General features: G+C 44.8%; 1 protein-coding gene across 1 annotated transcript; it reads right to left on the bottom strand.

Moving 5' to 3' along the window:
• Window positions 1–2,162: 2,162 nt before the first annotated feature.
• FIGLA (folliculogenesis specific bHLH transcription factor) lies at window positions 2,163–8,050 on the bottom strand. Its single transcript, XM_028116139.1, has 3 exons — window positions 7,844–8,050; window positions 4,050–4,202; window positions 2,163–2,483 (listed from the first exon to the last, which is right to left on the bottom strand). Exons 1-3 carry the CDS (start codon window positions 8,048–8,050, stop codon window positions 2,163–2,165), a joined length of 681 nt encoding a protein of 226 aa, XP_027971940.1.
• Window positions 8,051–14,856: the final 6,806 nt, after the last annotated feature.

The following is a 14,856-nucleotide window of genomic DNA, read 5'->3' as shown; positions in this document are numbered from 1 at the left end:
GCCTGCTCTCCCTCTCCCACTCCCCCTGCTTGTGTTCTTGCTCTCGCTGTCTGTCTCTGTCAAATACATACATAAAATCTTTAAAAAAAAAACAATAAATGATTTAGATGTCAAAGAATGAGAAACCCTTCACAAAACTGATGAAATCCTAGAACATTTCTGTAAAAAAAAAAAAGGCACTCTTTATATTCAGTCCTGGAAAATCACACTTGGCAGAAGGTACATGCATATCTAAAAAATCTCATAAACACGATTCTTTGTTCATTCTAAGAATTAGCAGTCTTTCAACTAGCAATTTAAACTGCATTAGCTAAAAGACTGAAATGTGTCTAACTCCCTTTTTTTAAAGAAAGTTCCAGTTAGAACTTTTCTGTGTCTTACTACAAAATGTTAGTCCTCACTTAAAATCTACTTACTATAAATGGCCTATTTCCAGAATCAATAATCCTTGGAAGACAAGGACATCCTGTACATCCTTGCTGCTGGTGTTGCCAAGCATAAGCCTGCTCTGTCTTCCATTCAGGTTCCAGTCCCAGCCCAGGCCCAAAAGGACTGGCAGGAAGGTGCAGTCAGGCAGCTCACCACAAGAATGACATGGTAATACCTTCCTGCTAAGGATCAGTGAGGATTAAATGCAAGTAAGAGTCTTGCCTTAAAACACAGAACATATTAAAACTAACATTACTACTATTAACAGAGAACAGGTTCAAGGTTTAGCTCAGGTCATATCTTCCTCCTTACTTTTGTTCTCAGTCATTCCCTGTCAGCTCATGTAGTAGCCATGGGAATTTTTTCTCCTAAGGGTTAACTGGCAAGGGAAGGTTTGGTTTATAGGTCAAGTGGCCAGAATATGAAAATCTAAAACCGAGCATGTACAAAAGTAGAATCCTTAGAAAACAGTAATCAAGTCAGCAACGGCAGCCATGGCCAGCAAGGAGGAAGCCTGTTAAGACCTCAAACCAGAATAGAGCATTATTAAGGGCCAAGTGAATAAACTCAGAACACTTGCTACAAACGGAGCTAGGATGCCTGTGGCTGATTGTTGATTGCTCACCAATCAATACTGATTGCTCATGATGAGTCAAGCAGATTTAATAATGTATGTCCAAGTGAACACTGACATGCCAAACACTGCACTAGACACCTCACTGACATGATTCCATTTGAGCCTCACAATTACCTGATGTACAAGGTAGGTACACTTATCATTCCTATTCCACAGATGGGAAAACTGGGGATTAGAGAGATTCAGCAACTCACCCAAGGTTACACAACTAGCAAGGGGTAAAACCAGTGTTTGAACCCCAGTGTTTGGTCTCTAGAACCTGCACTCAACTGCTATTCTAAACTGCCTCCCATCACCAACCATCATTTGTGACTCCACAGCTCCCACTGTCCCTTACCTCACACTAAGCAACTTGCTTGTTACAGTATGTTTGGTTCCAGTTCCTACAAGCCTTTGTTTCTATAGCAGTTATGCTGTAGGATGGGCCAAGCGGTGTCATCAGAGTGACAATGAGACACAGCAAGGGCAAAAAGTCTACTTTGTGGACTTGGAGAAGCAGGCTGCTACTTCTATCTAGCAGCTTCATTAGTTTGGCAAAATAACAAGAGCTATTATAATAAACTCTTGTTTTTACTTAGAAAATGCTGCCTTCCTATAGGAATCAACTGAGGGTTGCTGGAGGGGAGAGGGATGGGGGGATGGGATAACAGGATGATGGGCATTAAGGAGGGCACAGGATGTAATGAGCACTGGGTGTTGTATGCAACTGATGAATCACTGAACTCTACCTCTGAAACTAATACACTATGTTAATTAATTGAATTTAAATTAAAAAAAAGAAAATGCTGCATTCCCACAAGGCCAACTAAAAAATATGTGTGCATGCATGTGCACACATGTGCATGGGTATGTTGTGTCACCGTGGAACTTTATGTATGGCAAGCTACTTCTTTTTCTGGAGACCTCAGAATCAGAGAAACTTTTGATGAATTAATTAGGGTCATCAAAAAGTAAACTTAGGTCTGCACTGGATAATTCTAGAGGGGTTGCCTTCTCCTTGAGTTGCTTACCAATTGATTTGGAAACATAATAACAGATTTTCCAAACTAGCAAACTCCACTTTCCCACCTAGGTACTTTCACAAAATGATCTTATTTCAATCATCTTTTAGCCTGGAAAATTCCACACACCTCAAGGAAAATATTTTGAGTTTTTTGACCTCTATGTGGCTATTTAAGAAGAAACACTTTACCAGACTCCTGGTTGGGGAGATAACTCCCGTCGTAGACATCACGCTCTGGCGACAAGTGTATGCTGACTCACCACTGCCACCATCTGCCCAAGGCCTTTCCTCCTCATTCTTCAAGCCCACAGTACAGCAGGCATGCTGGCTGATGTTTCTGGATAGATCTCTAGCCAAGGATATAGATGGTTCAGAAGGATTGTTCCTATAGTTCTGGTGATCTGGATTTTGTCTCTAGAAACCATATTTAGTTGTCAGACAGTATAATAGAACAGTCAGGCTTTGAATATTTAATATATTTCAAAATTTTAATCAATGTAGTTTCATTTAAGTGATAAGGGCAATCTTACATTATGGATGAAAAGAAAATCATTACTCAATAGACTGTTTTTTTCTAGAACCTTAAAATATTACGCAATTGGCAGCTGCATTAAAAAGATTATCCCATGGAGCAGATCCTGTAGTTTATAATAAACAGCACAAAACAAAGCACTTCTGTTATACATGCAAGGAAAAACTAAGGCAGCCACCTGCTCATGTGCAAACACTATGGTCATGCCACAACCCAAGCATCCAGTTGGCTAACAGGATAATCCATTCCCACTGTTGCAGACTGCATCCCCTCAGAAGTCACCCTAGTAGGACTAGTGGACAAGGAAAAAAAAATTGAAAGTACCATTATATACCTGGCCATTCCTGCCCTAAGTTTCTAGAATGATTGTGTTTCTCTACTCCCTAGTGTATGTCCTTCTCTTCTGTCCCTAAACACAATCACATCGCTACATAGAAAAGACTTTCTCTGATCTAACCACTTCTTCCATCCTTTGGTCCTTCTTTCCAGTCTCAGATTTCCAGGTTTAACGGACTTGAAGTTTGCTATTGTGCTCTGCCTGGACTTCAGACACTTACATACACTCAACCCTGACTTCCAGCCCACTCCTATCCCACATCTCACATGCTGGGCCTCTCTGTAGCTTCTTGCACTACTTCCTACCCTTAGATTCCCAAGATTCTCCCCTGCCTGACCTTAGGCTCTATCTTTCTTCTCCACCTTCCTGCTACCTTCTCTCTGATGGCTCCTCTTCCCTCAGGTCAATGGTGTCACTTAGGGCTCATTTCTAAGGCCTTTCTCTCTTCATACCTTACCTCCTCTGATGACTAATCCACTTACAGGTCTTCAAGGCTTGCCTGACTATGCAACCAGCCCGTATAACTAGCCCACAGCTTCCACTGCCTAATAGACACTTCTGAGCTATGCACCCTGATAATGGTGGTGACAACTATGTGCTTCACGGTTTGCAAAGCAAGTTCAACTATTTCATCCCACCAAATGGTTGCAAACCCCATGAGACTGGGATCACAACCACTGCTGAACATTCCACCAGGGTTGTCCCTCAGGGAGGGCCTCTCCAAGGGAAATGCCTCTTCCTTTCTGGGTCCTGTCCGATGGAAAACCACCAGTACAGAATGGGTTTATGGAAGCCTCCTTTCATGCCCTAGCAATCAATGTTCTATTAAAGATTCAGCAGTTAGGAACTAGATGCCCTGGATGTGACAGTAGGTAAGTATATAGATAATCAGGAACTTGGCTCCAAAACTTACACAGATCTGGATTCAAACCCCAGTCCTGACATCTCTTAGCTATGTGGCCTTTAGCCGTATTTTGGTTTCCTCCTCTATAAAACATGGATCATAAATAACTCACAGGATTGTTACAAACAACTGGAACATATAAATTGCCTGGCACATGGAAAGGGCTCAGTAAATGGTGGATATTGCTCTTAATTCTTAAGCCTTTACCTCAGAGTCTTTGGCTCCTTCCAAAACATCACTGAGAACTTGTATATATTCTGTTGCACCTTTAAGGATATCAACTTTGCTAGGCTTCCTGCTTTGGGGAAGAAATGGCACAAGTGCCTTCAGTTTAGCAAAACCACGGTTGAGATTTTTTATCTGGAAAACAAAAAAAGCACAGTGACATACAGAGAGGCTAATTTGTACATTTGTACAAACCACAGAAGAGGGTTGTGAGGGCTTGTTCGCACGGCTCTTGTCTGGGTGGTGAACCGAAGCAGGCACATGCCAGAGTCACCGCTCCACCAGCAGCGCAGTTCCTGGCAATCGAGGAAGGAGTGGCATAAACAGCACTGTGGGTGAATGGGCTGGAAGAGAGGGGGTTTATGTTCTTGCTGAACCCCCACCTCTTCCTCTTATAGCATACCCACTGTAATGTTCAGGCAGTGGGGTAGTGGCTAAAACTCTAAATCAAAACATCAGGATTTAAAACCCAGCTCCACCATGTACTAGCTTACGAGAATGTGCAGGATACGTCATATTACCAAGCTATGGTTGTTTATCTGTAAAGTGGAAAATACCCACCTCGTAAGTTTTGTCGGGATTAACACAATTCACATAAAACACTTCTTCCTGACCTGGCACGTAGAAAGTCCTAAGTGGTACTGATAATGAACAAAATGTGCAAATGCTTATCTACTCAAGCACTGTGCCATCCACTCTTTAACCTCTTTCCCAGCCAAATCAAGTGTTAGAGTCTAGAGAGTCTGCATGTTGGCAAGATTTAAGAGGCAGAATAAGGCTATTTAGCTACATGTTTATAATTTTCCAGGGTCTAATCCTTCAGTTCTGAGGCCTGGAGGGCTGATGACCATCCCCCAAAGGGAACTGGCCTTGGAAAAACTGGCTTCCACTATACCATGAAGCCAATATACTCATATTGTACTCGTATTTATTGAGAGCCCTCTCCCACTCCAGATCAAAGTGAACATGGACATCGTCATCCCATTTCAGCACAATACAAAGACCAATAAAGGTGTGAAAATGTGGAACTTTGATAAAAGAACTAGAAAACAAAATAGAAATTAGGTATTATTTTTCATGTGCCAAGCGGGTAATATTGTTGCTTTGTTAGTCATACCCAGCATTGGAGATAAAGAGAACAGTCTTATATCCCATAATGGGGGATATAAATTAGTAAATTAAAAATTAGTAAACTTCTCTAGAAAGCAGTTGGGCAATTGGCATCAAAAGCTGTGAGATTGTATACATCCTATGTCTCAGTAATTCCATTTCTAGCATTTCATTTGAGAGCAATTATCAGACATGCACATAAAGACCAGTAAAAAGCTGCAAAAAGCATAAAGGCTGGATGAGTTATGGTCCATTTATATGACAGAGTATGCAGTAAAAAGCTGTTCTTTGAAAGAACGCTTAAGAATGAGGAAATGCCAAATAAAAACCACAATGAGACATCACCTCACACCGGTCATAGTGGCTGAAATTAACAAGTCAGGAAACAACAGATGTTGGTGATGATACTGAGAAAGGGGAACCCTGTTACACTGTTGGTGGGAATGCAAACTGGTGCAGCCACTCTGGAAAACAGTATGGAGTTTCTTCAATAAGGTGGAAATAGAGCTACCCTTCAACCCAGCAATTGCACCACTAGGTATTTACCCCGAAGATACAAATGTAGTGACCTGAAGGGGCACCTGCACCCCAGTATTTATAGCAGCAATTTCCACAATAGCTGAACTATGGAAGGAGCCCAAATGTCCATCAACAGATGAATGGATAAAGACGCTATAGTAATATATACACAATGGAATATTACTCCGCCATCAAAAAATGAAATCTTGCCATTTGCAACAACGTGGGTGGAACTAGAGGGTATATGTTAAGTGAAATAAGTCAGTCAGAGAAAGACAATTATCCTATGATTTCACTCATATGTGAAATTTAAGAAACAAAACAGGATCATAGGGGAAGGGAGGGAAAAATAAAACAAGACGGAATCAGAGAGGGCAGAGAGGGAGACAAACCATAAGAGGCTCTTAATCATAGGAAACAAACTGAGGGTGGCGGGGGCACAGGGGGGTGGGGGATGAGGTAACTGGGTGATGGACATTAAGGAGGGCACCGGATGTAATGAGCATTGGGTGTTATAGAAGACTGATGAATCACTCTACCTCTGAAACTAATACACTATGTTAACTGAATTTTTTAAAAAGAATGAGGAAATGCTCTCGATAAAGTGGAAAAAAATAGAAAACTGTACCATCTCACAATTTTATAATTATGTATGTGCACACACGTAACTAGAAAAAAAGACTGGGAGGATATATACAAGAATGTTAGTTCATGGTAGTTATATCTGTGTTATGGGTGTTTCTGTTCCCTAGTCATTTTCTCTATTTTTCAGGTGTATTAATTTTATCCTTGTAAAGAAGAATGAAGGTCATTAGCTTTAAAATAGAGGATAAAACCAGGAAGAATTCTCTGCAGAAAGTGATTGCTTCCTGATGGAAAGGCCCATGGAAAAGGCAAACTACTGGATCAGAATCTTGTTTGAGGCCACATCATCCCGTCAGATCACAGGGTTATTTTCACAAGGGGTCTAATGCCTGGTAAACCCATGCTTTCCCACTCTTGCAGTTTCTCCAACTTCCCCTGGTCTTCTCCTCTCACTTGGTCCTTTCTCCTCCTGTCCTTTCCCAAAGCTCCTAGCCGATTCACCAGGGCTACACTTCCAAAGGGCCAGGGCATGCAGGAACGTCCCCAGCAGAACCTCCCCCTCAAGTCCCCAGCTTGAAGGCGCGCCCTCCGTCCCCGCATCCCGCCGCCGGCTTCCTCTCTAGTACCGCCTGGGCTGCCGCCAAACCCCAGGTTTGCAAAGAGCAGAAGGGAGACCAGACTGGACACACTGAGGGCCCCGGTTCAGTTAGAAACACTAAAAGCCACCAGCAGATGTCGCTCGGACTACGGTCCACAGGACCATTGGGCGTCGCGATTCACCACGTCCCGGCCTGACTGGGAAATGAGCCACGGGCTGGAGTGGGAGTCCGGGGCACCCCGGGGCACCGTGTTTCCTTACTCTAAAAAAGAGAAAAGAGGGGCGCCTGGGTGGCTCAGTTGGCTGGGCGACTGCCTTCGGCTCAGGTCATGATCCTGGAGTCCCGGGATCGAGTCCCACATCGGGCTCCCTGCTCAGTGAGGAGCCTGCTTCTCCCTCCGACCCTCCCCCCTCTCATGTGCTCTCTTTCTCACTCTCTCAAATAAATAAATCTTTAAAAAAAATAAAATAAAAAAGAGAAAAGAATAACTTCCACTGGGCCCCCTCACCCCATACTTGCTTCCAGGCAGAGACGCAGACGGAAGGCAAAGGGGCGTGGGGAGCCCTTTGCGCCCCAAGGGCTCACCCAGCGCGAGCGGCTGCGAGATTGAGGAGCAACTCCCGCGTGCTAATCTTTTTGAAAGCACCTGCCGAGGGGAGACATTTTTGACGTTGTCACGGGCCTCGCGTGCCCTCATCCCACCCCCAGACCCCGTGGCTGGTGGCTAGCAGGTGAGGAGGCCAACCCAGGGTCAAAGAACGACCAGCGGGACGAGGCAGGAGGGTAACAAGGCCGCTACCCTTCTCGCAAGCTAGAGACCCGAGCCGGGCCTCAGGAGGTTCGAGTCGCCTCCGAGCCCCGCGGGTGGGCAGTGAGTGGGTGCACCGGCTACTCGCCAGGCATTTAGTGGGGAGCAGCCGAGCCCGGGTGGCCTTGGGGACCCGCGCGGGGCAGGGCGCTCACCCGCTCGCGCTCCTTGGCGTTGGCCACGCGCCGCCGCTCCAGGACCAACTGGAGGTCCTCGGTCGAGGAGTAGCCTCCGGAGGGCAGCCGCTTGAGGCGGCAGATGGCGGCCAGCTGGGGCAGCGGCCCGAACTGCTCCCGCAACACGTCCTCCAGCACTTCAGCCGGCGGGACGCCCAGGAGAGCGGGCGCGGGCGCTGCGTCCATGGCGGAGGGCGGAAGGGCAGGGGGCCGCGCGGCCTTTCATCGCCCGCACCTGGGGCCTCACGAGGCACGGGGGCGGGGCCTGGACCACCTGTCGCTGTTCTCCTGCCCCGCCTCATGCCAGTCGGGTCGCGCTCCTGGGAAGACTGGCCCTTGGGGATCTGGGTTTCAGCAGCTCCGCAGGTGACTTTGGTGAACACGGGATTACAGGCAGCAACTGGTTCTCAAATTTGGCTGCACACTGGAATCACCTGGGCACCCGCCTGCCTGGGTACCAATCCCCAAAATTCTAATTTGATCAATCCAGGTTGGGGCCTGCGCTTCTGGATTATGTATACACATGTATGCAAATATGTGTATGCACATGTATACATTTACCAGAAAATTTGATGGCTACACACAAAACTTTTAAAAGTTAATTTTGAAATAAAAGTTGCAAGAACAGTAAGAGGTCCTACAGCCCCTTCACCTAGATTCTCCACTTGTTAACTTTTTTCACATTTACTCCATTGCCCTCTGTCTCTGAATATTCCCGTTTTCATTATTCTTTTTCTAAAGCATTTCCTAAGTCTTGCCTGGTCTTCATGATCTTGACAGTTTCAAAGAGGAGAAGTCTTTCATTCTGAAGGCTGTCCCTCAACTGGAGTCTGCCCACTATTCCCTCATTGTCCAGACGTAAGCCATCCCTTCTTGGAAGGGACTCCACAGAAAAGATGTATGTTGGGCCGTCTCCGTACATCTCTTCAGGATATACATGATGCTGACCTGTCCCAACACTAGTGAAGTTAACCTTGATCACCCAGTCAAGGTGGTATCTGCCAGATTCCTTCACCATAAATGGACTAATTTTTCCTTTTGATCGACAAATATTTTGTGAGGAAATCGCCAATATCCTTAGCATCCATTGCTGACTCCTGCCTGAATTAACCACCATTCTGTGGCCAAGTGGTTGACATCCTATTGTGGAGAAGAGCTTTTCCTTCTCCCCCATTTATTTATTCAGTATGTATTTAGCATGAACTCATGACTTTCTATTTTATTTAATACGATGTAATCTATTCATATCACTATTTCAATGCTTAAGTGGCCCCAGATTTGGCCTGTAGGAGCCCCTTCATGCTGGCTTCTCTGTTCTTTTGACATGACCCCATCACTCTTTGCATGCTTTCTTAGTTGTGCAAAAAAGGCTCATCTTGGATTTTCCCAGCCCCGCCGTGGAATCAGTCAATTCTTTCAGTGCAAAATGAAATTTAGAAACAAAGATTTGGATGCTTGATTATTCATTCTTTTTGGGATGCAATCCTTCTAAATCCTTTTAGCAGATAGGAAATATACATATGTACATACACAAGCATACACGCACATACAACTATATATATAGTTATATATGTATTTCTGTGTAAATAGAGATTTTAAAAGCATGAGTTCACACTAATACCTCCCATTCCAATCTAATAGCTAAGATTTCTCGTGTTTCTCCTTAATTTATAACTCCCTTCTCCAACAGCAAGAAACCTGACTCCCGTTATCCTCAATGTATTTACTTATTTATTCCCTTAACTCCATAGCCAGTCTCCTAGCCACATCGGCCACCTCCCCAGCCCCATCTTGTCTTCAGCTTCCACCGTGGCATTGCCTGCAAGGGAAGGGCAAGGGAAGAGGGTGCATCAAATGTTTAACTGGGGTTCCCCCAGCAGTAGGCCTGGGAATGAGGTAAGATCTGTGCCTCATATCTTCTATATGTCTTGCATTTTTCACAGTAAGCACGGGTCATATATAAATATACTTATACATATATATTTATATATATATTTAATAAGGAAAATAATGTTGTTTGCTCTAAGTTTGTTTGGTGTTGTCTGCTGGCAAACAGAACCAAAAGAGCCAAATGTGTGGAAATAAAGCTTAAAGTGGAGATCATTTACCCATTTACTTAAATTTGCTTGAACATCAAAAAGGACATTATTGACATTTTCTATTTTATTCTAAACCCGTGAGTGGACAAACTGGTGTGTAGCAGGAGTCCAGTATGAAAACCACAGAAGCTATTCCTTCATACTTGCTCCCCTCCATCAATTCCAGCTGTCACTTTCTGGCATCTTGTCTATTGGCTTCCTATATTGAGCCCTATGTCCTGAGGGAGAGCAATCACATGAACCAATCTGAGCTAAGATGTTACACCTGATGGTGACTTGGTGCCACTACCTTGAAGATGCAATGGCCTAGTGAACAAAGAAAGTTCATTATTCTCTCCTCTGGCAGTGTGAAAGGTGCAGGTCAGCGGTGCATCTCTGCTCCTCATGGTCACCCGGGACTTAAGGTCCTTCCAGATCCTTGTCCTTTCATCATTGCTTCTGAGTGTCATTTTCAAAAATGGAGCTGTCCTGTTAGAGGCCTGTGTCATCGCTGGTGCCCAGAGCATCAAAGATCTCAGACCATTCACCCCAGTCAAGATTCAGAGCAGCATCAGAAACTCTTCTAGGTAGTCCAAGCAGATGCTAAATGATTTAATTCGGGGATTTAGGTGCTTAACACAGTCACTGGGAGGGCTGGTGGAGCCAGAGGGGCTCAGTTGGAGAACACACCACCAAAGCTGCAGTCTAGGAAGCAGGAACCAGTGCTGCTGTAGCTGCCACTTGACTCCCCCAGAGCTGGGGCCCCGGGGACACTGCTACAGAGAAATGCCAAGTCCCCACCCCGTGGCTTGTCCACAGAAAATAAATAAAAGAACAGGGACATGAGCTCTGCCTGATGGCCATGCTCACCAGCTCACACACCTGTTTCTAAGGAGGTCATCTTAATTGGCATCCAGAACCCTGAGAATAAGGGGTTCTGGAAAATGGAATTTCAACCTTCCTGCCTCTGCAATGAGGGGAGGCACCCTGGAGGAAGGGAAGAAGGAAGGAAGTGGGGATGGACGGGGTTTGGGAGAGCTAATTCACTGTATCTTCCACCCTAAGACAGAGAGAAACTGGCCTTTGCTCTGTCCTTTGCCCCAGCAGATTCACTTCATCAATCTTTCCTGTTTCCTAAACTGGGGCCCAGCTAAAAGGAACACTCCCCATATCTGCCTGGGTCCTTGGCAGCCCCTCATCACACTGATCAGTTTGTGGCTCAAACACAGTTCCCTTAATCTCTGTAACTCAGTCAAAACATGAAAGAGCTGCTAAAAAAAAAAACAAAAACCGCTTTAGTCACCATACAGTACATCATTAGTTTTTGATGTAGTGTTCCATGATTCATTGTTTGCGTATAACACCCAGTTATACGTGCCCTCCTTTATACCCATCACTGGGCTGTATGGTGACTACCATAACATAATAAAAAAATTATAATAAAAAATGGATCATACAATTAAGAAAAACAGCTTTAAATAAGGGAAGGCAAAGAATGACATTTTTAAAAGGGATCAGAAACTATAAAGAGACAAGTCTACATTGCCCAGAATTCCTATCTAAATCAATTTGGCAATTTTACATTATTACTCATATTCGTATAAATTCCTATCATTACATACTATGTATGATTTTATCTCATCGTATTCCTGGGAACTGGACTTTACTCCCATTGTGCAGATGAGAAAATCAGTGCCAGAGAAGTTGAGTGACTAGCCAAGGCTACCCTGCTGGTCAGTTTCTGAATGTCCTCTATCCCAGGGTCACTGGGCCCAGGCACACACTTCTGGCTGGCCTGGTCCACCAGCACACAGGCCCTGCCTGCTTGCCATGCCCCATACTTCACTTCCCTTGAGGCTCCTCCTCCTCCACTCCACTGGGCATGAGCTGGGGCTACTATCTTGGCCACATCACCAGCAGAGTTAACTGTGGGTCAGAAATGCTTCTCCACCAAGAACAGGGAAGGGGAACAGACCCATAGCCTTTGTCCCCAGGAAGCTGGTGAGAGTTCAGGGACACCCAGCTCAAGTCCTCATTTGTGCCAGTGTGCTCAGCAGTAGCCAGTGGCCTCCAGCTTTGACGAAATGCAGAAAGGTGCCTGACAGCCTCCTGAAAGAGTAGATGGATGGAAGCCTGGAGCCCGGCAGACGGTGGGACCTCACAAAGAGTTGAGACTTACAGGGCCTGAGGGTTAGTCGTGGGTCCAAGAGGAAGAGCTGCCGCAGCACAGGACTTTATAGGACCGCAGGCAAGACATTCAAACTCTCTAGGCCTCATCTTGCCTTCTGTAAAGTGGAGATTGTGATAGACGCTTCCTCAGAATTATAGCAAGGAGTCAATTAGGCCATTGGCACAATAATACCAGCTAACGCTGGTATCATAGGATACATGGGCCATGCACTTTTCGAAGCTCATTTTATGGATTAACTTTCTTAATTTGCACAACAGCCTCAAGAGAGGGGTACTCTAATTTTTTCACAGAAGAGGAAATTGAGACACGAAAGTCAAGGAACCAGCTTTCGCAGCTACACAGGGGCAAAGCTAGGATTAGACCCAGGCAGTTTGGCCATGGAGCCTGGGTCTATAACCACCAATCTCTCCTGCCTCACGTGATTCCCACCACATCGTAGGTGATGACTACACTCCAGATAGAATGTCCAGAAACTTGGCTATTACACAGACAAGGCGTAAGTGACCCGGGCAGAAGGTGTTCTGAGCAAAAGTGCAGAAGCTGCAGTGAGAGCTGGTTGAGGAGACACTGAGGTCCAGGGCTCAGTTCTGGTGACCCTGTAGCAGAGACGTCATTAAAGGCTTGTTGGGACTACCTTGAAGAGGGCCTGGAATCCCAATCCTGGGACCAGCTAGAGTGGGAAATTTTTGTCAGATCTAAGAAGGATATGACTGCAACAAAAGCAGGGCTTTGAGGAAATTCAGACTATAAGCACGGGTACATTTTTTTTTTCCTGAACTAGTGACTTAAGTCATCCTCAAAATACTGTGACATCTGCTTCCAGAATGTGCTTACTCTCTCACTGAGAAATTATTCCCTGGCCCTAGAAGACCAAGCCTGTAAGGTCATTTCATGACAGCCAAAAAGTCTGTCTTCTCCCTTGCTAGAGTTGGGCTTTCCCCTAACTCACAATGTGTAGACTCCAGCCTCTCTTAGACTGGAAACCATGGCCAAAAGACTGGAAAGCATGGCTCTGGGAGAAAAGGCTGTGGGCTTCAGGGTGCCAACAGCACACCCCATCTGGTGGCAGCTGTCTGTCACAGCCTATGTCTATCACCAGTGCAATCCAAGGTCACCAAGAGTGGCAGCTATACAGGGTCCCCACAGCAGCGGCTGGGTGGGGAGGCACTCTAGGGTGAAAAGCTGACCACTTCCCCCAGGACAACTGAGGACTTCACTCTGTCTCCCCAGATGGCTCCACTCAGTCTGTGGAGAATTTAATTCTTCTGCCTTTCTGACTCTCTCTTGAGGAAACTGCAGCTTTCAGGACCTTCTCTGTAGAGAGAAAGGTCCAGCCCAGGCATGAGAATTGACCCTGCCGTGTGAGTATGTTTACCTGTCCCTGTTCCATTAGCTTTAGGCCACAGACCATGGTTGGTTAGATAGGTAACAAACAGGGGCGCCTGGGTGGCTCAGTTGTTGAGCGTCTGCCTTCGGCTCAGGTTGTGATCCCAGGAATCGAGTCCCACATCGGGCTCCTTGCTCTGCCAGGAGCCTATTTCTCTCTCTGCCTGCTTGTGCTTCTCTCTCTGTGTCAAATAAATAAATAAAATCTTAAAACAAACAAACAAACAAACAAAAAAGCTAGCTTGCTACTCTAGGATGTCACCATGCCCAGGTTTCAGGCTCCGGAGGACTCTTCCTGAGGCTATGAGAAGGGGCTGGGTGTCCTAACTACCTCTCCTCCCTACTAAAATGCTGGCTTGGGGAGGAGAGGGGAAAGGGATTTTTATCTGTTTCATTCACTTTGGGGTGTTTTTCTTAAAGATTTTATTATTTATTTATTTGAGTGAGAGAGAGCAGGGGGAGGGGCAGAGGGCGAAGGAGAGAATCTCAAACAGACTCAGTGCTAAGCAAGGAGCCCAACGCAGAGCTCAATCTCACAACCCTGAGATCATGACCTGAGCTAAAATCAAGAGATGGATGCCCAACTGACTGAGCCACCCAGACACCCTGTTTCCTTCACTTTTGAATCCTGAAAACCTGGAAGAGTGCCTGGTACATGGTAGAGGCAGAGTAAATAATCCTGGATTGCATGAATATCAATAAAATGTAGAAGTCTTCAAGTAGACTTCATGGTTATGAATCTTTAGACATTAAATTAACACTGAAATACATAAATCAAAAGCTATTAGAAATATGACATGACAAGATGATAAACATAGATAAATGTTATGCACGGGAGAGTTAACACAAATCCTCCTAGAGAAATTGATAGGTTGTGTAGGCAAAATATAAATGAGGATATAGAATATCTGAAAAATTAAAATCACAAGCCTAATCTAATAAATATGCCTGTGGAACATTTGTAAAAAGTGAGCAGACACTACTAGGCCACAAAGAAAATCTGAGTAAATTCCCAAAAAGTAGGACATATTAATATTGTCTCCTTTTTTTGCATAAGCTAGGAAAACCCTAAAACAAAGACTAGAAGTACATAAAAAGAAAATTAGCCCATCCCCATATATTTATATTGATATAGATGCAAAATGCCAAGGAATAAACTGTCAGGAAATCAAATTCAGTAACATATGTAAATCTAAAAAAACAAAAAACAAAACAATAAAGGTATTAGAAGAAATACAGCAAAATGTGATCTCAATCCTGTGATAGAGGACAGAGTTCCTAAGGTTGATAAAAAGCTAAGAAGCCATAAAAGAAAAGGCCAAAAGAAAAGCCAAAAG

The sequence above is a fragment of the Eumetopias jubatus genome, unplaced genomic scaffold (assembly GCF_037043125.1).
Source record: "Eumetopias jubatus isolate StellerSeaLion01/CBP00866 unplaced genomic scaffold, mEumJub1_p1.0 scaffold_9, whole genome shotgun sequence".
NCBI classification, from domain to species: Eukaryota; Metazoa; Chordata; class Mammalia; order Carnivora; family Otariidae; genus Eumetopias; species Eumetopias jubatus.
Note: the sequence above shows the minus strand (reverse complement) of the source record. Positions and strands in the feature narration are given on the sequence as shown.